Here is a 24,480-nt window from a genome sequence, read left to right on the forward strand (position 1 = left end):
TGCATAAAATTCAACAGCAAAATGACACAATATTTAAAAACATCACATCTTTATAATTTCCGATATACAGTCCTGCCCGCTGGATAAAAAGAAAAATGTTTTATTCTGTCCATTGTTGCCCCTGCTCGCTTGCAAGTCGTTGAGTTTGTTAATCAAAAATTTATTAAAGTTTCATAAAATATGAAATAAAAAATTCGAAATTCAGAATTAGGGCTTTCAGGTGCACATGTTCGGGTGAAGGACTACGTTATTCTAAATTTGACGGCTTTAGGTACGGTCGTTTTTTCACAAGCGAGAAAGATACATACATACATGTTTTTCATTATTTACTTTCTTTAAAAGTAATTAAGGGCGATCATATCTGGTGGCAAAAATTTGAAAAGTGGTACAGCCGTTCGTACTGGACAACACAAAATCCCGTTTCGAGACTAAACGTCCATGCCGGTTAACTCTCTTTTGGGATAACAGTCACTGTATGCTGCAAATGCTAGAAAATCTATATATCTTATTTATCTTCACTGATTTTTCCCAGAACAAAATTTTCTACCAGACAGACAAAAAAAAAAAAAAAAAAAAAAAAAAAAAAAAAAAAAAAAAAGTAAAAGAAATTATCACTGTAAATGTTTGATTTTTCATCATATTTCATCTTTCCAACCTGTTTTGTATCTCAAAAAATACTCGTCGTATATGTTTGAACTATTAAAAAATTTTAATCATTAAATTGATGTTAAAGTTATGTTTGCAACCTTTTTATTGAGTTGAAAAATTATATTGCACACATATTTTCGATAATGATTGTATACCTTAACTGCAACTGGACGCTAAACGTGACCTAACTGATACAAGAGAGAGAGAGAGAGCACTGTTCACATAAAAATATTTTTCTGCACCTCCTCCATTGAAGATAACGAGATATTGCCAAATATGTAGTGATTGGGGAAAATCCAGACTCTAAGTGTTTATAGAAGTTCTAACTAACCTCTGTAAGTTAATCGGACACCAGCCTAATGGACCGAGGGAAGAGGGATATTGATATCCTCCTAAAGATGAGGAATGAGCCAGACAAATATTTGCTCTTGTTTTACGTTCACTTTCGATGCAATATAAAGTTTCCTGAGAAATACTGAAGCGGAGAACTGTAGATTAGACGAATACTATTTTTGTTGTGACATCGTATTTTGTTTTGCTCGTTCATGAAATGGTCAGTCTTTAACAATGGCATAATACCTCGTTGTTGAATCAACACAATGGAAATAAATTTCAAGCGAGAGGTTTTTCTAATCTGTTAATGTCATTTAAAATACGAGAAAAATATAAGATGTTACTGTTTGAGAAGAGGATAAAATCCATATTGCTTGGTCTGCTTGTTAGATTTTAATATATATATATTATTTAATGGATTCATTTATATATTATGCAACTGATTTTAAACATTTATAAGTTTAAATTTGAAAGGAAAACGGGAGCAACCATTTAAAAAAGTTAATTGCTTGTGTTTCACAAATTTATCTAATAATCATATCAACAGATATTTCGAGGGAGATACCCAATTTAATAAGTATATTTGGTTCTAACAAACAAGGAGCTCAAAATCAATGCCACATGTACATGAATGAATACAGGTCAACACTTGGGCATTCGTTCATATTTAGCGACAATAAATAATTGAAATAATAAAATTTAACAAAGGTTTTCCTTGTACTTGTTTCAGAAGCACTATACTGAAAATATTTATTGTGACGCCTGATTTCTATCTCTAGTTTCCCCAATCTTTCATTTATAATGCTTTTGTATCAAGATTTCGCCTTTCACAAACGTGTGTTATATTTTCGTTGCTTGAGGCTTTTTATTGAAGATTTTGTTCATCAAATTTATCTTTCTCTACGTCATTACATCATATAAATATAAATCTCTTCATTTCGGCATCAAACCCAGTATTTTTGGCAAAGCCTAATGATCTTGGAATGATAATAATTTATACAGTTCGACTCTTAGCATATCTCTTTCTAGATGCATGGAGAAGTGCTAAAGCCTTGAAACACTGGTAGTTTATTCTATGTTTAATTCTTGGAGATTCTTCCTTCTGGTTGCACGGAGGCGTCCCTAAAGTCTTTGAACGCTGGTACTTTTCCAAGGTTCGATGTTTGGAAATTCTGATTTCTGGATGCATAGAGGTTTCGTGCTTTTCCGAGGGTATAATGAAAATGTGAGCTGATTTTCTATATAAAATCTCCTTCACAGTCATTCCTCTCTAAGCAGATAGTCCTGGAAGGTTTGGGTATGATAATCTGCCAACTAAACTTTCATTACTTTCTTCAAATACTCTTCTGCATTCCTAATAAAATCAGTCCCGAACTCCAGCTGATGTGTTTTCGACTCACGTATCTCCTGAATGATAATTCACGATAAAAATATGAATCTGGGTGAACAATAAGAATAACTTCCGATATCTCTGTTACTTTCCAAGATGTTGCAATCATTTTTCGGAAACGTGAATTGAACAGATAACATTCTGAAACGTGAATAGAATCACACTTGATATATCCGTAAGCGCAAAATGAGAAATTCTGAAATCAAAAACGCTCAAAAGCTCTACGTCCAAAACAGATTTGAAATATTACCCAGCATAGTAGTGAAAAATACAAAAGAACTTGTGGTTTTACTCCCAGATAACTCATCCGTATAGCAATAGAAGTGAAGAAATATTCTTAAAATGTAACAGAATTGTCTCCCACGAGTATAGGCACTAAAACCAGTTGGTCCCAATTAGTCTATTCCCAGTTTTCTGATAACTATTCTAGATGACGGATGTAAAGAAAAAGAATTCGCCTTACTTGGACTGAACACATGACCTTTGAATCACTAGATAGATATATTACTCTATATACCCAAGAAACACAGGAAGAACGCCTTAATGTTTTACAAAATAAATAAAAGAATTTTGAAAAGCATAAACAGCTTTCTAATATTCGCCTTAAATATATGCATAAAAACCCATCTTTTTTAAATTACACTTTTTTCTACCTCAGTTCTTGCAACTGTGCAAAGTTAAAATAGTGATTAATCGATTTAAAAATGTTATGTAGCAATGCAATAATATGCAGCTTTATGACGTTTATTTTGCTTTTAAAAGGACTGTTACGAAAGCATAATTTTTGTTTCGGGAGTACGTACATCTCTTTGGGGAAACTGGGTTTTTTACCAATATTAATTGAAAGCTGTAGGAAATAATAAAGTAAAATAATTATTAAAAGTACTGAATGTTTAAAGCAATGCTTAGCTGTACGATGGATATGAATTTAAATTATTTAAAATTTACAACGAAGTTACTTGCAATGAGAAAAGAAGTTAGCTCGATAGTCTCAAAAAAAAATTTCAAAAAATGTAAGTAAAGTTAATTATTCCGCTAAAACAGGTAAATCATCAAGTACAATTCTAATAAAGAATATCTATGCGTATGCAGTTTTAAATATAAATAATGATTATATATTTAAATTTTACATGCAGATATAATTATGCATTACAAAATTGCAAAGTCTGTACTCACACGGCAACCGAACCACCCTTCACACTACCAATTAATGTAGTCAGTAATAACAGGTAAGACGTACAAACACACTTCGAATGTGTTGTGCTCAGGAAGTCTCGAAGCGATTTTCTTGAGACGCCCATGAAAAGAAACATAGACCACGAGCTGAAGAAAATGGCAAATCCTGAAAAGAGATCAAATGAAATATTAATTTCTCTTAAATGTTGATAGAATACAATGTTGAATAAAACTGGCATATAAACGTTTTCAAAAATACTTACTTTCACAGCCGTGCTTACTAATCAGCCAATCACTTTCTGTCTCAAAATCTAACAACCTCAACTTAAATACTCAATCTAATTTGTATTCCGACGAGGAAACGGAGGGAGGGAAGACAGTAAAGATCCAAAATATATAAGGACTAGTTGATGAAAAATAATAGTAACTTTACATGCTTTTGGAAAATAATATTAATAAATATGGTAAAGATAAAATGTGACATTTATTCAAAACCTGAGCAAGAATGCCATTTTATTGGAAAACTACAGACCGAAAGTCATGCGTGCATTATCCACAAGAAGCAAAGTTAAAGAGCGGGTTCAAATTTAGCATATGGAGCTCCTTTCCGTCGCATCTTGCATACAAGTAGCGTGGCATTAACTGACATCACTCCAGGAAAAAGCAACTTATTCTTCTTTAAGATTTAACAAACATAAGATTTAAAAGTAAATCTTTTCTCAGCTTATTCTACACGAAAATTCTAAACGACAAACAAATTCAAGCTCTAACAGCTAGTAATATTCCTTGGTAAAATAAGTGAATGTCAGAAACCTTCCGTGTCTCAGTTGAGCAGGTGTTATATTTATTTTATTGTGAATAATAATATGAAGTATTTTCTCCCTCCTTTCGGCATGCCTTCGTGGTGCAAAGGTTAGCACATTCGACGCGTATTCGAGAGGTCCATATTCGAGTTCCGGGGAAGGCATTGCTTATTTTTCATGTGCTTCTGCTTCAAAAATACCTAATGACTCTACAAATATGTACCAAAATATAAAAAATATCCTACAACATGGGAGCTTGCTATACCGATCGTACTGCCATCTAAATCACTCAGCTTCAAACTCGGTATCATGCAGATTACTGAACAATATATCTGATACTAACGACCGGTACAAAAACAAAAAGAAATACATTTTGAAAACCAAACATATTCAAAGCGTTGGGACAATTATATCACTTCCTTAACATTCAGTTTACTCTTTCCTGTTCTTTTCCGTTTTCATCATTCAAGATTCGTTCAATCCAGAAAATGATGTAAATTTTAGTTAACACGAGCGGAAAATGTAAATAACTCTAATTCTTAATTGCAGCTTTTGATTATCGAGGATTGCTTTTTGCATACCCGAATTGTTTCGCCGCTACTCTATCCTACCCTTCCGTAGCTCTGACAGTAACCGCGATTAGATATTAGAAATTCGAAACTTATAATTAGGCAAGTATGTTTTATAATTGTTAGCGGCTTAGGATATTTTCTGGAAGATGTATTTCTATTGTGCGTTGTAAATTGCTTTAAGTGTGTCAAACTACAAGTAGCTGCAAAATAAAATTTCATCGTCTGTTCTTTACGTTTATTTTGTAAGTCATCGTTCTCATGATTCCGATACCCTGTGACCCCTTTAGGTTTTAGTTCGATTTACAAACATAATTTTATGTTGCAGATACAGCGCTAGTCATTAAGAAGAATACGGCAAAACGTTTATTAGTTTAGGAAAAAGATCGGGATCTCAAAGAGCAATTGTCGTAATCACATATTTACTTAGAACAGTCATATCAGATGCGTCACATACAAACACGTGGTGTAATCAATGAAATAAGAACTCTTTTCAAATAAGGCTCACATTTGGTCCTATTTATCAACTAAGGCTTCAGATCCTTGAATTTCAATAATTTAAACTTACCTGTTGAGGAATTTTGCTGTGGTATTATCTGTCGTGATCTCACTGTACGTTTTACTCATAATGAATGAGCCATCCCTTCTTAACACTTCTCAATTCTTCTTAACACTCTTTTCTTCTCTTTCTGTAACACTTCTTTTTATATTCCTTACATAAAAGTTCTATCTCTGTATCTTTTATGTCAAATCCAGTTAATGGAATGAATGGAAGTTATGAACTCAGGAGCTTCTTGCCGTTAACACCAAAATAATATGATACCTAAGTATTCAAGTGTTTTCATGAAAACAAAAGATATCAGTCTAACGAAATTTTGGCAAATCATGTTCGCAACATAATAATAATTTCATTTTCTTCTTCGTTTTAAATGTGAATTAGTGAAGATAGCCAGAACTAAAGTCATATAATTTATTGCATTTCATTATGAAAAACAGTATTTACGACCTGTAATATTAATGCTTATTTACGACCTGTAATATTAATGCTTAAGCTTAGACATTAGGTATTTTTTGAAAGCAGGAGAGATAGAAAATGAGCAACTTCTTCGTCGGAACTCGAACCACTGTCCTCTCGAATACGCGTCGAGCGTGCTGACTACTACACTACGAAGGCATGCTAAGAAGGCGGGAGAAATACCTTATATACTGCCTCTTTTAAAGGGCAAAGGGGGATTAAGGGAACCAATCGCCAAATCCTGGTGGCGTAGAATCATCATCCACCACCTTTTTTAGTTCGGGCACCACTGTATAGACAGTAGGTGTTTTTTGAAAGCAGAAGAGATAAGAAAATTAGCAACGCCTTCGCCGAGATTCGAAGCACGGGCCTCTGTAATACGCGTCGAGCGTGCTGACCACTACACTACGAAGGCATGCTAAGAAGACGGGAGAAATACCTTATAAGCTGACATACAAGAGAAATATTTTCTCAAAATCGCAGGATAAGCTAAACAGATTGTTTTTCAAAGAATTTATTATTATCGAAATATAAATTGCCGGTCTTTCTTGAAATTTAGAATGGGCTATGAAGATGCTACAAAGTACAGGTTATATCCAAAAGTTACCTGATACAGATTTTTTAGAAGCCCAGAGTCACGGTACTATTAAACAATTAGATTCCTACGCAAGGAATCCGCGTATGAACAGACTGCGATAAATACGTTTAATTCTCTTCAATAGTCCTTAAATTAAAAGATTAAAACAGATTGCAAAAAAGGTACTCGAAAATTTAGTTAAACCTGATGAAAAAATTATTTGAAGATAATGCTTTGTTAAAAGAATAGAATTACAACATCATAAGTTACTACTAGGCAATCCTATATTAACGCCAAGTATTCTGTCAAGTATCTGTCATATACTTCGTAAGTGTCATTTAATGCAGCTGCACTTCTGTCATTTGCAGTATTATATAACCTCGTAATTTCATTTTTCAAAAGGATGTAGGCAACGTGTGAATTTCTGGATCTACACATTCTTCTGAAAAGTTCGGTGGTTGCTTAACAATATAACGTAATTGTAAATAAAGAGACTGAAGAAAGAGCTTGTAATATGCGCATGGAAGTATTATCACCTTAAAGATTATTTATAAATATTTTCTTTAAATAAAGAATTATTTTTAACAGATAGTTGATACTTTTTAATGTAGAATACATATTTTAAATTACAGATTATTAAAATTACAGTACATAAATTTTATCTTGCAACCAGTTATGAAATAAGAGATGTATTGGAAATTCATAAAAACATCCCTCCAACTACAGAAAGAAATTCAGCTGAAAACCTTTGAAACTTGAGAAGAATATCATATTTTACTAGATTTTAGTTTTAAAATTTTATTCAAATTTGTTAATGTTAATCAAATGCTTAAAATTTAACTTCAGACGAACTAATACTTCTTCGTAACGAATTGATTTAAAACATAATAGTTCTTTCAAGCAATGGTTATTTCAAGCTAGATGGGTCTATTATATCTGAAAAAAATATTTATACAAAATTTATGAGTACAAATAAAACACTTAACAGAATATATTAATTAAGTACTATAAGCTTATAATCTTGGGTTATGCCATATCTAATATAAAAATAACTAAAGGTTTAAAGACAAATTCTTATTAACCTTCTCCTCTCATTTCTAAAAATTCGATAGCTTTATGAATTATTCACAAACGCACAATATTTCAGTTTCTAGTTACGCAATATGTCACTAAAGAGGGAACTTCTAATCAATAAGATACCTGTCTAGACCAGTAAACGAATGGCCCGAAGAAAAGGAAGAGTCTGAAACACCTGTGATGGCAAGAGGGACCTCAAAAGAAACTGACATAATAAATCTCCAAGAGAAATCTGAAGCGCTGCAAAGAAAAGAAAGGATATTTCGAGGAAAAAATCCCAGAGAAGGGAAATTCAAAAACCTACTTAAAGTCTGAAAACGGAATAAATTATCAAATGCTGACTTCTCTGTTTTGTCTGTACACCTATACTTCGTGTAGTAGAAAGCAGAAGATTAAGCCATAAAATGTAGCTTTAAAAATGTATTTTGATCTCGAAATGTCACATATTACCTGCAGCTGCAGCTGGAAATAATCTTAAAAAACTAAAGATCAAGAAGCATTTTTTCTCGATAATAATCTATACAAGACGGCAAAAAAAACTGAGAGTTCAAACAAAAGTTTCACTCAGAAACGAAGTGAGGCCCACCAGCAGCCAAGCGGTAAAATCGCTAAGCATTGGTAGTTTATTTCGGGTTCGAATTCCGGCAAATGGACCGGCTGCGTGGGCATATTCGTAGTTTTTCCCATGTGTAATGGGTATACGAGCCAGATTCTCTTAAAAAACTGCCACGAAAACATCCCTCCCCTTGGTCAGATAGACCTCAACTTTGCCGTAATTAAATAAACCAAATCAAACCCAAAAGAAAATGTGTTAGCTAATAATAAGGATTGTGAAAGGCGATCTTTGTTCTTTCAGCAACTTGGCCGATCAATTTGTTACAAATTAAAAGTATCACGAATTTTGGCGTGTAAGACATTTTTCAAGATTGAGAACATTTTTATTTAAGATTAAAAATATCAATAGAAAGAAGATCAACCACAACGGATTACTGGCCTGACGCTGATATATATATATGTGTGTGTGTGTGTGTGTGATGTACCAGCTTTTGTCCAGAATAAAAGATTGGTGAAGAATCATAAAATGTAGTCGTAGCTTAAATTATCAGACGATAAGTTTAAAAAACAGGATCCATTTATTATTATTCAGGAGAAATAGCAGTTACAAAATCAGATATCCGGAGTAAATAAAAAGAATTACTAATAACTTTTTGTATGAAGTTTATTGCATCGTGACATTTAAGAACCCAAAAGCCCCGATATTCCTTTTGCGAGTCCTTTTATAGCCTCTGGAAAGGCGGAGCTTCCAAGAAATGACGTCAGCCTCGTCAGCCAATCCAGTTCGCTTTAAATACTTCCAGAACATTCTATAACTGTACGTGTAGAAAAGGCGGGAAAAACAACTTGACTACGGGGCTGTGGATTTAATTCCACGTACTTTCAAATAAGAGAACGTCGCCATTAAAAATGAAAAGAACATACAGTTAGAATTTTAAGTGTATTCTTGACTAATTTTATTATTACATATATATATAGGCTTAAAGCTGAATTATACACACACACACACACACATATATATATATAAATTAGTATCAAATAAAATCAAAGTAATATTTTTTTCAGTTATTTAACCTACAAATTTACTTATGTGTAAATATTTGTAGCGATTTTTAACTCGTATATTTTTTTATCCCCAGACTTCAGCAGACAAAATTTGCTACAATATCTCGCTTTAAACACGAAAATATGTAGTAAATACCTGATTACTTTACTTTTATGTGCCTTAAATGCTGGAAAACTGATGAAAAACAAGAAATTCTTTTCATCAGCACAAACATACGGCATCAGAGATGAAAGTTTATATACAAGCAAAAAGTAACACAACATACATAAACGTAACGTACATAACAAACATAAAAGTACCATTTTCAAAATGTTTATTATCATAGATATCTGACAAGAGAAGCAGTAAGTTTCTCATACTTCTTTTTGGAGTTATTACACACTAATATGAACATGTTTATATATACATCCACATGAATAACATCATCAAAAATTCAGGTTATGTTGAGAAAAGAAAATCTATGGAAAACAAACTCATTTTATTTACAATAACAATTTCCGTATTCCGTTTTAGAAGAAAATGAATAACTATAAGTATAACGCAGTTTATAAAAATTCATAACTCATTTTTCGTAGTTATGATCATATTTGGATAAAATTCCAAATACTAGAATTTCTGTTCGAATTCCATTCAAATCTAACAATGCCTGAAATTCAAATGACTCTAGGGACAATTTCAACAGCAGCCGAAAGCGAAACTAAAGCGTAAAATACTCAGTTTTTTATTACATTTAATATTAAACTATAATTTAATCAATACTTTGCTTTCTCGCAATATCACATAATGCCCATATGAGCCATTTTAAAATATCAGGTTTTAATTTCAAGTTTCCTTTTTATATGTGGTATTTTTAAGCTTTTAAAATATAACTCTGCTCAAAATACATGCAAAATTAAATTTCTTATCACCTCGAACGAATGTTATTTTTGTTTTCCCTTAAGAGCTTTTGTTTGCTATATTTAAAGTTCAAAATTCTCTCAAACGAAAGATGCCTAAGGTCTTTAATGTATATTCCATATTATAAAACTGCACTGCACTCCAATATAACAAAAGAAACCATTTAAAAAGTAATTTTATTTGTAATTTTTAATCATATTTTGAAACAAATGTTACTTTATATCACTGTAATAATAATAATAATAATAATAATAATGTTTATAACTTCTTATCTACGAGAGAATTTCTAATTGTTAAATACAGTAATTTGAGTTAAACTAAAATAACATCTAACAGTAATAATGAAATTTTGCAATAATATACACACTGCAATCCTCTTTCTCTGTCTTCATATGTGTATCATTTTTAAATCATTGCAGAATATAATGATTTTAAAAGTCCGTGAATAAAAAAATTATTAAAATTAGCCATGATTGCAACAATTTCATGCTGCATTTTGAGCAAAGAGAGCGATAATTAAAAACGACAAAAATTAATAATAAGAAGCCAACAAAATTGGGTGAGTCTTCTTACTTAAAAAAGTGAACTTGATATGATAACCTGATAAAAGACTGAAAAAAGGTAGAAATGTGTATGGCAAACACTTAACACTCTTCGGAAATGCTGAAAATATGGAAATACTGAAAATAGGCTATTTTTAAAAATTCTGTTATTTTACATGGGCGTTTTCGTGGTTTTCCCCATGTGTAACGTGTATACGAGCCAGTTCCCCTTAGAAAGTCCTCCACGAAGGCATCCCATCCCCTTAGGCAGATAGCCCTAGTGTATTTGCCGTATTCTCAATACACACACACAATACACACCTGTTATTTTACTATAGAATATTATGTGATGTATATGAGAAGAAAGCAATGTTTCGGAAATAAAAAAGTGAGGTAGCAGGAATGAGTCAAGGAACAAATTTGTAAACTGATCTGTTTTATCGTCTGTTGTTATTTCACATAATTTCAGTGATATATTTCATTTTAAAACTAGCGGTACTTATACAGAATTAATACTGAAATATAAATTATAAGCCGAAAATAGTCTTTAAAAAGGCTCCCACATTCGTAATAAATGCTTATTAAAAAATTTGAAAGCGAAAACTTAAAAAACATTCTCAACGAAAGCTTATTTTGAAGATTTGTTAAACAGAACAAATTACTTTAAGTAGGGTGTGTCTATTATTCCCTAAAAGCAATGCAAAATTAAAGCTGACACTGTGCTCAAATTTTGAGTGCATCTGCCAGTTCCCCTTTAGGCGTTTTAAAATACATATTCTAAAACATAAATTTTCTCTCTCAATATTCAAACAGCCTTCATCCACAACTCAGTCTCTTGCAATTAATTACTTTAGCTGCGCTGAAATGTTTCATATCGATAATTGCACGTTCGAAATCAGAAGTGAAGCTAAATTGCTTAAAGCATGAAGTATGAGACAGTTTTCAAGAATTTATTACGCCGATAATAATTATACTCAGTAGACAAGCAGATTTTACATACTTCGAGCTGTAAACAAAACCTTACAAATCAAACGTCAGGTAAATGCATAAAAATTTCATGCTTAAGTTTTATTTGAAAATATTAGTCCCACTGTTTTAAAATAGTGATCATCTTTAAATCACGTTCTATGAAACTAAAGTAACTAATGTTAAATTCTGTTTCATAGACACTTAAATAAAGTAAAAGATAAATGTTACCATCAAATTGAGCTAAATTTATATTTATTTAGATTACATTTCAATTCTTTCTGGAACATTTCTCCCAGATAATTGAAATTAATGCAAATGTTTCAGAATACATACTTGATTTCTACCCATGCAAAAATCTTAAATTATTCAGCACTTTCCCAAACGTTACTAAATTATTAAAAACATTTTGTTAGCTTACGTTTCCAGTTTCATAAAAGAAAATAATTATATTCTCAGCATAAGAAAAAAGTATACTATTTTATTTTCCTAAGCGATTGAACCGATACTCAGATAAAGTACGCAAACAAGTGCAGTCTACACTTGATTTTCATTGTTTCATTGGAAATGTACTCCAACTGGAAATATGAACTCTATTTTTAGCAATTCGAATACCGACTAGAGCAAATTCACCAGAAAAATAGATGATTCCAAAGTCTCAAAAATGTCACAGAATTCCTAAAATTTCTTCCTTGAAAAAAGATAACCTTTATCAAACAGAAAATATTTTAAAGATTTAAATTTGTGAATTTCAACTATACGAAATGATTTTAAGATTTATGTCAGATTCCACCTGCTGCGAGGGTAACTCTTCTGAGCTAGTAGATAGTAGGGAATGTAAATAAGTTGAATGTGGGTGCAAATCATTGTAATAAGACACTAAATGTCGATACCGCTTATTCTTACATATCTAATTTTAAAAAATTTCATATTGTATGCAAAGGATCGGAAAGACAAGACAGAAATATGTTGGTGGGGTACCATAATTTCACCAGTAGTTGTGTAGGTGTAGTCCCACCTCATTAACTCTATAACTACGCCCAAATTTCGATAGAGAACACCCTGCAGAATGAATCTAAAGATGGTCTCGTACAGCTCTTTTCTTATCACAAATCTCTCGAAAGTGCTTTTGTCTCGCCAGTGTTTTAAGTGCCCCATGCCGCAGAGATACTATATATTTACAAACATCCAAGCTTTCTCGGTCATTCGAATTCGGACCAATACGGTAGCAAGCATCGTTAACTGCAACACCGATTAAAGCGGCTAAAGGATAAAACATGAGTTTTTAGCTTTTACTTATGGTTTAACAATAAATGATCAAAACACTAATATGAGCAATAAAGATTAGTACTATTACAACATTGCATGCGTCTCAGAACTGCTCTTTTTCAATCGATATTTAAGTAAAGATCTTACGCATCGAGATGGATAGTTTATAATATAAACCATATGTTATAAAATGTATTGGGGTACATACATGTTATGCAAACAAAATAAATGCAATTCTTTTGTCAGATTTCTAAAGCAAAAGAAAAATTGTGAGTAAAAATCTAATTTTAAGGAGCTTTATTGAAGAACGTAACAGTTTTAACTACAAGAGAAGGTTTTTAAAATCTAAAGGAAAATTCTTAACAGACGATCAAATTTAAAAAGGAAACTCTCGAACAAAAACCTTCAAAATTTAAATAAAGAACTTTCAATTGTATAAATGGAGTATTCTTAAAGGAAAATATTAAATTAAGGCAAAACTTTTGTGACTAATTTTGTAGATTGGCAATTCTTAAGCGAAAATTTAAAGTTCTAGGAGTACCTCGCTAATTTGCTGTAGAAGTCAAATTTCATCACCTCGCACAGAAAACAGGCAGTGGAATCAAAGCAAATTTGCGATAGATTTCACTTTACATTATCTAACTCTAAAGCAGAGAGCCTATGCCATGGTAAATATTTGCATGATGCAGTTCTCTAATGTATGTCAGTCGCAGTCTGTCGTGATACACCATATGATTGTTAAATTGAAATTACCGAAACTTCAAAAACTTCATAGCACAAAATTTCAAAATATAGTCAACCAAAATAAGCCAAACAATGAATCTCTCTTTAGGTTTTCAAAGCTAAAGAGAGATTCATTATTTGGCTTATTTTGTTTGACTGAAACGCAAATATGTTATTCTGCACATGGCTGAGTAGCTTTGTTTTTTTAGCTACTCATGAATCGCTTTACTCACACACACATATACATATGTATATTAGAAAGGCACAATAATATTTACCAAATAGAATTTGTTCACTCACAATTTGAATAAACTTCTTACACGGCAAGTTTTATTGCCAGTAGAAAATAAATCGATGTAAGCAATTCACATACATTATTTTCGTATTAAACTCAAATATGCATGTTGTATAACACCAGTATCATTTCTCAAACTATTATTCAAACAGAGGATGTCATCAGCCACCTTAGCAGTAGATCAAACAACAAAGAATGTGGTTCTTTAAACGATGCAAAATACACTGGTCATCAAAAGTAAAGGATAATGAGAAAAAATATGCTCACTAAATTTATGATGCAACCAAATACCCAATGCGATAATTATTTATGTTAATTAAATACAATTGAAAACAAAATTGCACTTCCGGGCATTAATTAGCACAGGAAATATGCTAATTCAGTGGTTGATAATGTGGTGTTGATAGTCAGTTGACAGACAAATGACAAATCGCGCAATGGACGCATGCTCGAATTCTGGTCTGTAGTTTTCTTTAAAGTGAATGTGGTTTCACAGAGTAAACAGTATTCAATAGTTAAGGTTCAACGGCATTATTTAAGTGAAGGCTAAAAGTAGCCAATGATTGGTAGACTCGAGGGAGGTCAGACACGAATGGAAGTCTCCTAAACTTAGAATATCCCTCAAAGTGTCACACCAAGAGCCTGAAGCACTTTTTAAGCACTGAATCAGTTGACAGCATGACAATTGCAAGAAGAAGAGCAGCAATTGCATCAGAATTATCGTTTTGTGTCGTTGTCGGCTCAAAGAAACCACGAAACAACTACAAGAGATTTGGTTTTATACCTTCAGCCTGCCACAGAAACTCGAATTAGCCGAAACATGAAGGCTTAATGAGGCATTAGCTGCTGCACGAAGGCTTAATGAGGTTTCATTGGTTGCGAGAAAACCAATGGTTTGTGTCCCACTTACTCCAGCTTCCAGAGGGGCCCGTTTAAACCGGTGCTGGCGTCATATTCAGTGGAGCCAAGATGACTCTTCTCGAGTACTGTTTATTGACCAGTCCAGATATAGTATGAACAGTGATTCTAGACGAGGTTTTGATCTGGAAACAGGAAGGAACACGCAACTTGCTTTCCCTTGTACGTGGAATATCCCATTTCCGCGACCGCGATTTGATGGTTGATGAGGAATCATGACAAATGGACGCACCGAGTTGTATATATTTCAAGGAGGTTCTGTAAACTCTCGGAGGTATGTGGTTGAGGTATTACAACCCCACGTTAGGCTGTTTAGGGGTGCTGTTGGTCCATAGTTTTTGCTAATGGATGACAATGCTCAGCATCATGAAGCATATGTGTCAGAATATTTGCAAACAGAAGATATCACTCAAATGGACTGGCCACCTTACATACCCGGCTGAGACGTGTACGACAGAGTACGTGTGGGATGTCTTAGGGCAAGGAATTTCAGCGCGCCAAATTCCTCCCAGGACCATCCAGGAGCTGAAAATGCAGTTTTAGAAGAGTGGTGTGCAGTTCTACAAGACTTGATCAACACTTTGGCAAAGTCTATGAAATCAAGATTTGAGGTATGCATATATATATATATATATATACTGTCCAAGATGTTCATATACCATATTAAAGAAACATTTTTTCCACAAAAGGTAAATTAATTTTTTCATCATTTTCCAATCTTCATAAATATGGTTCTTCTAAACATAGCAATTTATGTTACTAGTGTACAAATTTCTATTAATAATTTTTCCTTAAGTATTAGTTACGTTTTATTTCTATCATTATCCTTTAATTTCGATGACCAGTGTCATCACATACTTCAATGGTGAGATTAAAAAAATCCGTGAATATAACAAAACTCGTCTTCTCCTAATTAAACATTTTTCGGAACTTACATGGGGAAAGAAAGAAAAAAAAAAGCCTCTTTAAAATAACATGACACGCGCTGTGATTTAACACTTCTTCCCTGTATACCAGACATTCTTGTAAAAAAAAATCACATAAACTACTTCAATCAGGCTAGATAAAAATAACTCTCTTTTACACAGCTTCGCGTATTTTTAGATAGCAATTTCTAATTAAGCAGAACTGATTTTTTTAAGTTAAGTTTCTGATTTTCTGTCTGATCATTTAAATTAGAACTTTGCTTCGAATATTTACTAAATTACTACATCTACTCTCACATTGAGATGAAAATCAAATTTTCGCTTTTATTAAGATATTACGTAGACTTCATAACACTTTTAAAACATAATTTTTAAATGGCTAACGGTTTTAAAACAGAATTTTGTAAAGTGACATTCAGTCAAAAATGTTGGTCTGCAAACACTGACCAAACCACAGATTTAAACATAACTCCTTAACTGGGTTCATAAATTAGCAATTTTTTTTTAATTCATAATCTTTGTTTAACTGAATATTTTCTTGAGAATATCATTTATTTACTGTTGAAGAATAACTTTTATTTTTAATTTGAAAAGTATTGGAAACTCCTAAACAGATATCACAGAAAAGCTTAAATTACATTTTTAAGTTTTAGGGAGAAATTTTTTATGAAATAAAACCAACAAAAAAATTATCTTGTTATTGTTCTTTATGGGCAGTTTTGATTAAAACTAAAACGTGTGTCATTCGACTTTTGATAATATCGCGTATCATTCCTGAATTTTATTATTATAGATATAACTCACGTATATAGATGAAGTATAAGTACATTTAACTTACTTTTTATTCTTCATAAGTTTATTATAATAAAAATTATATTTAGGCCCTTTTCATTAAAAACTATTATATTTTTATAATAATTATAAAAAGGAATGCTAAAGTTCACTGCTACTACTTACAGTTCTAGCATATTACTCAGTTATTTCCTAACTAAAATTTTATATGATGATGAAATTCAAGAACTCGGAACTTGAATTAGGGATGTCTCACAAAGCATGAATTAATTAGCAATTTTAACCCACTCATTTGGAGATAACGCCTTTGACATGAAATTAAATTAAGCACGAAATATACCGCTAACGTTGGTGACAAAGCATTAAAAAAGACGAAAAACCGCTGAAGAAATGGAATTTTTTTAAAGAACTCCTGCGATGATCCGAAATCAAAACAATTACTTTGAAACTCATTAGCTGGAGAACCTGCGAAAATTCAGTTCTTTTATTAATTGAAATCGCAGACGAAGTACGACCTGGCTACCAAAACTTTCTGAAGTGTTTGTCGCGTACGTTATCCATGGCACTGTCAGGCGACGAAGAAGCGTTTTAATATTTTGATTCCTTATGGGATTACTTGAAGTTTCCCAAACTGAGTATTTGCTTTTTAATATCTTTCGTTAAATTAAATTCTTTGATGAACAGGATAATTGATTTTGAGATGAGCCTACCAAATGTTTCGTTGATTTCCTTAAATTTAATTTGGTATGAATTTTAGAAATCGTTTCTACTGTAATACTTAACTTTTCGTGCAGTGAATTTCGCTACTGAAGTTATATTTTTTAATATGTCATACCTCATCTTCATAATATAATTTTATCTGCTTAATTTTTAATAGTGTATTTTAACAATCAAGTATTTTACTCTAAATGAAGTACACTCATGTCCATAAATTAAGGATAATGCAAAATCAGGCAAAGGAAGAGTTAGAAGCAAAACAAATTTGACTTATTTGTAAAGCTTATTTATTAAACAAAAGGTAAAGAGCAAAAAAAGATGCTATATGTTTGATATTATTAAAAAAATTAGCGATTTTTTCTCCCTGGAGCAAATTAAAAAAAAAAAAAACTATTTACCAAAAAAAAAATTCATGGTTGGTATGATTGTTAATACATTGTATGTCTCCCAGACGATGCAATACAGTCCGTACAACACCTAGGCATGCTGAGTATCAAATTATCGATCTGATCTTGGGGGATATTACACCACTCAAAAAACAATGCTCTCCGAAGTTCCGGTAGACATGTAAAAGGAGGTTGACGGGCTGCAACTCGTCGGCGAAGCATGTCCCACACGTGCTCTACTAGATTCAAGTCCGGTGAGAATGCTGGCCAGTCCATACGGGTGATATCCTCCGATTGAAGGCATTCGCTTACGATGTTTGCACGGTAAGGACGGGCGTTGTCATCCATAAACACAAATTGTGCGCCCATGGCTTCCCGAAGCAAACGTACATTTTGTTCCAGAATGACATCCCGATAGATTTGGCTTGTCATGGTTCCAATTTGAACATGCAGGTCAGTTCTGGAACCCAGAATAATTCCACCCCAACGAGCATTCTTGCACCACTGTAAAGGTGTCGTTCAATGATGTTTTCTTGGTAATAACGGGTACCTGGAGCTCTCCATATGAAAATCCGGCGAGAATCAGACTGCAAGCTAAACCTGGACTCGTCAGAAAACATCACACAAGCCCACTGTTGCGGTGTCCACATTGCATACTCTCTACTCCAGGCTAACCGCAGGCGACAGTGAGTCGCAGTAAGTGGAACGCATCTGACAGGTCTACGAGCATATAGACCAATCTGACCTAAGCGTCTGTACACGGTCTGCCTTGAAACTGTCGTACCAGTGGCTGAAGAGAGCTGACGAGACAGGTCTGAGGCTGTGCTCCGCCTGTTTCTTTTGGCAGTAACTGCGAAATACCGGTCCTCATTCGGCGTTGTAACTCTGGGGCGACCTGTCCTGTAACGTCTACTCACATTACCATCATTTTGGAATTGTTGCCAAAGCCTGGAGATGACACTCTGGGCAATTCAAGTTCGTCTGATACTTCCAGTTGGGTAAGCCCACATTCCAGACGGCCGATAATTCTACCACGTAAAAAATCATCCAAATGCGTCCTTTGTGTCATAACTATTTGGTTACTGCACTGAAATGCTTATAAAGCGCCTGCGAACAATTTTACTTATATGCCTGTATTCCTTATATATCACTCTCTTAACTCTCGTCATTGTGACGTACCATCGGTGTCATCTTGTTACTTCCTGAAATTTGCATATGCCTTTTGAAGATGTGTGTAGTGATTTTACAGGTGATATATTTATTTTAGAGTTCGATGAATTATCCTTAATTTACGGACATGAGTGTAAAATGAATTTAAATTATAATTCTATTTTTACTTCCTTGTATAAAGTAAAAGAAGTATTCTAATCGCGAACAATTTCGGGTATTATTCTTCAACGGAAATATCCGTTTTGACCGTTCCCAAATCTAATTCAACGATTTTTTTTTGCATGACTTCTGAACGTACGGCCAGTACAGAAGACTTTTTTCCAAAACGGATTGTAAAATGGATTTTTTTCGTGACGTCTGTACGTTTCTATGTACAGTGTCTCAAAAAAGTGATGGGACACTTGTGCTTTACAAAAGGAAACTGTAATAAAATCAATTAAAAAAACATGTAAACATTTTTTGTGGGTGTGTTTTGTATTTAAATTTAGTAACAATTATTACATAAGATACATTTTCTCAAAATATTAAAATATTAATTTAATAAAAATACAATTGTTCAGAACGGAGCAAAATATGGCTCACATATGTGATGGGACACCATTAGATACTACTACGTACTACAATAAAAATATTTTTTGGGGGTTTTAATTTTTACTCAAAAGCAATTGGCAATAATTTATAAAATCCTCTGCAGTATTTCTCTCCAGTTTGTTTTGGAAATTCTGCGTTTTTTTAGCTCTGTGCAGCCATGAATTCTAAACGAAAAGAAACTTTACCTGAAATTCGAAAATTAGTTATTAATTTGCATATTGAACGTGGAAAATCTATTAGAGAAACTGCTGAAACAGTTAACTTGAGTCATTCAACAGTTTTCAATATCATTAGACGATATAAAAAGAATCATATGATTCAGGATAAAAGACCTGGCCGACCATCAAAGCTATCCAATGGAATAAAGCGAATTATCGTTCGAAATATTAAAAAAAAATCCAAGAATGAGTGCTCCTAAAGTTGCTGCTGATTTACAAGCATTATATGGAGTAATTGCTAATCCTGAGACTATTAGAAGAGTAATTCGATTTGCTGGATATCACGGTAGAGCAGCCAGGAAAAAATTCTTCGTAGGTGAAAAGAATAGAAAACTCAGACTGGCTTTCGCAAAATCCAACATAAATAAGAATTCTGATTACTGGAATGAAGTTATATTTGCTGATGAGAGTAAATTTAATATATTTGGTTCTGACAGTAGAATCTTGGTGTGGAGAAAACCCAGGGAAGAATTTCGCAAACAGAACTTGGTGCCAACAGTAAAACATAATGGAGAGGGAGTTATTATATGGGGGAGTATGTCGTCCGCTGGAGTTGGTAATCTCATTTTTATTGACAGTATAATGGATCAATACAAGTATATTGACATTTTAAATCAAAATTTGAAATCTTCAGCACGAAAATTGAATCTTCATAACGATTTTAAATTCTACCAAGACAATGGCCCCAAGCACACTGCTCTGAACGTTAGACTCTGGCTGCTGTATAACTATCCTGAAATAATAAAAACACCACCACAATCTCCAGACTTAAATCCCATAGAGAATATTTGGTAAGAATTGGAATCAAGAATTCGCAAACACACCATTTCTTCAAAGCAACAATGAAAATCGGTGCTTCAAGAAGAATGGCGTAAAATCGCTCCAGAAATCATAAAAAAATTAGTCGAATCCATACCAAGTAGATTAAATCATGTTTTAAAAGTAAAACGAAATCCAACAAAATTCTAAAACCTTTTAAAAAGTAAAATTTTTGGATAAACATTTGATGGAAAAGTAAGTGTCCCATCACATACGGGAGCCATTTCTTGCTCCGTTCTAAACAATTGTATTTTTATTAAATTAATATTTTAATATTTTGAGAAAATGTATGTTATGTAATATTTGTTACTAAATTTAAGTATGAAACACACCCACAAAAAATTTTTACATGTTTTTTAATTTATTTTACTACAGTTTCCTTTTGTAAAGCACAAGTGTCCCATCAATTTTATGAGACACTGTATAACATAGAATTTTTCTTAAGTAGGGACGTTTTTCAGGCTTAACATATATCTGAATTTCTAAATTCCACATCATTTTGTAAGGTTTTACACAATTCATTTTACCCCTTTTCCACACAGAAAAAAAAGAAAGAGAGAAAAGAAAAGAGGAAGTGGCAAATAACTAACATACAAAGATAACATTAAAGCACTTAAAAATGCTTTAATTATCACTATTATTAAACAAAGCAGTTAATTCTGTAACTTTAGCACCTATCAGGTAAGTAAGTGAGTTAACTAATCTACTATTAATTAAGAGTGGATAAACTTGTTGAATGTTGTTAGCTTCGTTTAGGATATTCCAAACATAAGAGAGAGAATGGAAGTAATTTATCATGGCTACACACGCAATTATATATATATAAATTCCTCACAATAAATGATGACAAAACCTTTTGGATTATCTTCTAGAAAAGTATCTGTTCTCAAATAAGCAACTGCTATGTGCGTAACTGTAATCCAGTAATTTAACTTCGTGCTCATTCAAGCAGTTCCGTTCTTTATATTCATAATCTATTTATTATCACATAATATTTTATTCCCTATAAGTTATATATTAGCGATACAAAAAAGTCTACAAATTCAAACTATAATGTAATACAGTTTACATGAATACACATGTTCAGATAAAATAATATGAGCTAAAGTATTTTTAACGAAAAGATCCATTATTGTTCAAAAAACCAGACATTTAAACAATTCCGTAACACCATACTTCATTAGGAATTTATCTTGTGACACACAGTTTTAAGATATACTTAATACTAAATTGAAGAATTTTTAATACAATTAATAACAGATTAATTGTATCAAAATTATTCATAGGCTTATTATTAAATAAAGGAAAAACTATCCACATATGTAATTTATAATTTTAAATCATTCTTTATATGTCTTTCTGTTCTTATTTGGGCCAAAAAAATAATTCTCCAAATGCGTATAACTTGGTTATATGTTATTTATATTCATCTGAATCTCGCTAGCTGAAATATTAATGTGTAACATAAAGAATAATATAATTATTTAACGACTTTAAACATGATCAACCGTACAGAAAAGGTAACAAGTAGTGAAGCCACTACCTTTGCAAGAAAATCAATATAATGTTATAACACAGAAGGAACTCTGAACAAAACAGTTTTCACAATGTATTATTTCAAATTTTAAATAAACTACTGGGAAAGTATCATTATGAACGTTTCATCAAATGAACTTAAAAATAATCAAAGACATTATAAATACTTTTACACTGATAGAAGCAATACATATTTAAAAGTTCAAACAATTTATAAATATTTATCATAATTTTTCGCAAATAAAATTTTAGTATCCATATGATAAAATGCATTTAAATCATTCAATAAATTATTTGTCGAAATTATTCAAATACTTTTAAGCTTTAATACTTACTTTTAAGCCATTTTACACTTGCATATCAAAAAGTTCCCTCAGTGCAGAATGAGAGATCTTTTCTTGTACTAGCGAATAAATTCAGATTCGACTAAGACTTATATATTTTTTTCTGTTAGAAAGAGTTTTCTAAAGATAAAATCGTTAAAAAATAATAAAATTTAAATCCTTACTACAAATCAATAAATTTTTAGATTAAAAAGTATCCGCTTTAGTACAAATCACAACATTTTGCATATCATATAAACTGGAACAATTAACAAAAGTGCATTAGTCAAAGTAGAACACTAATCGTCCCTTACAGGAATATTATCTGTCACACAATTTCTTCTTAAAGAAAAAAACGTTATTCTTTAAATTTCTTAATTAAATTTATGCAATATTCATTAACTTTGGGATAATTAAAATATATGTGCATTTAGCAGGCTTTTAGCATAAGTTTGCTGGTACAAAATGATATACTTTAGGACTTATAAATTTCTGAAGCAATCTCCAAAGAAAATTGCGGCACAACTTAAAGCAAAGCTATACTACAAGTATCCTTGCAAAAGGTTTATGGTTAATTTCATACTAGATGAAAATGCATTTAATCGTGGAGTCAGTAAAAGCACATTCAGTTGCTTCAAATATAAACGAAAGTGATTATAGAACAAAAATATAACAACACCTACTTGCCAAGAATGCCCGATGACAAACGTTGAACATCATATCGCTTGTTTGGGATCCTTCGTTCTTCCGTGACGTCACAAGCGGCGACGTCACTCCCATAATTCCGCTCTCATCGGATGCAAGGAACGAGAGGATTATTTTAAAACATTCTCTCTTCACCGCGAGGATGAAGCAGATGCTCTTTATCCATCATCCAGAAAATGAGCATGCTTAAGAATTTAACTGTAAATTAAAGACTATAAATCAAAGCAAGAACAAGAAACGGTTTTTTTTTCATAAGTATGGAATTTATATTGTAAACACGTAAATCTGGCAAATTTGCAAAATACTTTTGTTTCAACTGCAGTACCATATTCAGGTTGGTCGAATAGTACTCGTACATTAAGACAGAAATTTAAATTTAAAATAAAAAAGTTAAATAGAATTACGAGAAAGAGAGCTGAATTTCATGCCCGCCTCTCTAGTTTTAATAATGAAACTCTTAAGGTGAGCCCTCTTGCATTTCTTCGCAGTAATTCTTGTAAAAGACAGCATCTATCGCGGACGGGAGAGAGAATGCAAAAAAATGTGTGTTTAATAGCGTATGGATTACCCATTTCGCATGATTTTAAAAAGTGAAGCTAAATAATTTTGCTGCTGACTTTAGCGAAAACTAGTTACGGCACATGATGGAAAATATCTTAAAAGATTCACAAATTTATAAATTTTCTAAATTTCTCGCAATATATCAGTATTGTATATCTACATTTAATCTTCGTAATATTTACCATTAGAAAAATTTTTTAGTTTTTACAATAATGCTGCAAATGTTCATATTTAAGAAATGGGTTCTTTATTAATTTAATTTATTTTAAACTATATCAGTTAGATATAGCACTAAAAACGAAATTTAAATTAATAAAAAATGTGCTTATTGCTTTTCAATCGCTCAAATTTAATAAGCAGTAATAGACCGATTAATTCTGAATAAGTGATTAAAATTGAAAGATAAATTTAAGATCCCACGCTTTGTTGAATGCCAGCAGTCTGACAAACAGCTATTTGTGAAGTTACGTAGAAAATAATATAACTAACTTACGTTTCGCGCAAAGCAACGTCGATGATAAATTTGTGGTGGAATAACATTTTGTAACTTAACTGTTTTAGTGCCGTGTTAAAGTATCGTATCGTAAAGTATCGTAAAGTATCGTATCTATGCAAAGAATACAGGACAAGTTTGAAGAACTAAGGTTTGCGAAAAAGCTCATGAAAGCTAAGCTAAGAATAATATTTACAAAGTCTCTGCTGCTAGTTATAAATGTATGAAAAAAGTGACGGTTTTCGAACACTGAAATTCTTAGAAATGCTCTTTATATAGAGGAAAGACTGAAAGAAAGATTTTAGTCTCTCCGTTTCAATACAATATTATTTCGTGACACATAAGCTTCTGTTGTAACAAGTATCAACGTATTGCGATTACGGTCCCAAGAAGCTGTCCCGTGTCGAGTTTCTACCTTATCGTT

At 32.2% G+C, this 24,480-nt stretch overlaps 1 protein-coding gene across 1 annotated transcript in view; it reads right to left on the bottom strand.

The window, feature by feature from the left end:
- Positions 1–23,045, bottom strand: part of LOC118183015 (uncharacterized) — a 102,900-nt gene extending 79,855 nt beyond the window's left edge. Inside the window, exons 1-2 of the mRNA XM_035352412.2 lie at positions 22,981–23,045; positions 3,548–3,713 (exon numbers count right to left, since the gene is read on the bottom strand). Coding sequence (XP_035208303.2) covers positions 3,548–3,713; positions 22,981–23,017 — 203 coding nt within the window. The 5' untranslated portion in view covers positions 23,018–23,045. The remainder of the gene's footprint in view (positions 1–3,547; positions 3,714–22,980) is intronic.
- Between the last annotated feature and the right edge of the window lie 1,435 nt (positions 23,046–24,480).

The sequence above is a fragment of the Stegodyphus dumicola genome, chromosome 9, assembly GCF_044657685.1.
Source record: "Stegodyphus dumicola isolate Sdum_Otavi_A_Nest chromosome 9, ASM4465768v1".
Taxonomy (NCBI): Eukaryota; Metazoa; Arthropoda; class Arachnida; order Araneae; family Eresidae; genus Stegodyphus; species Stegodyphus dumicola.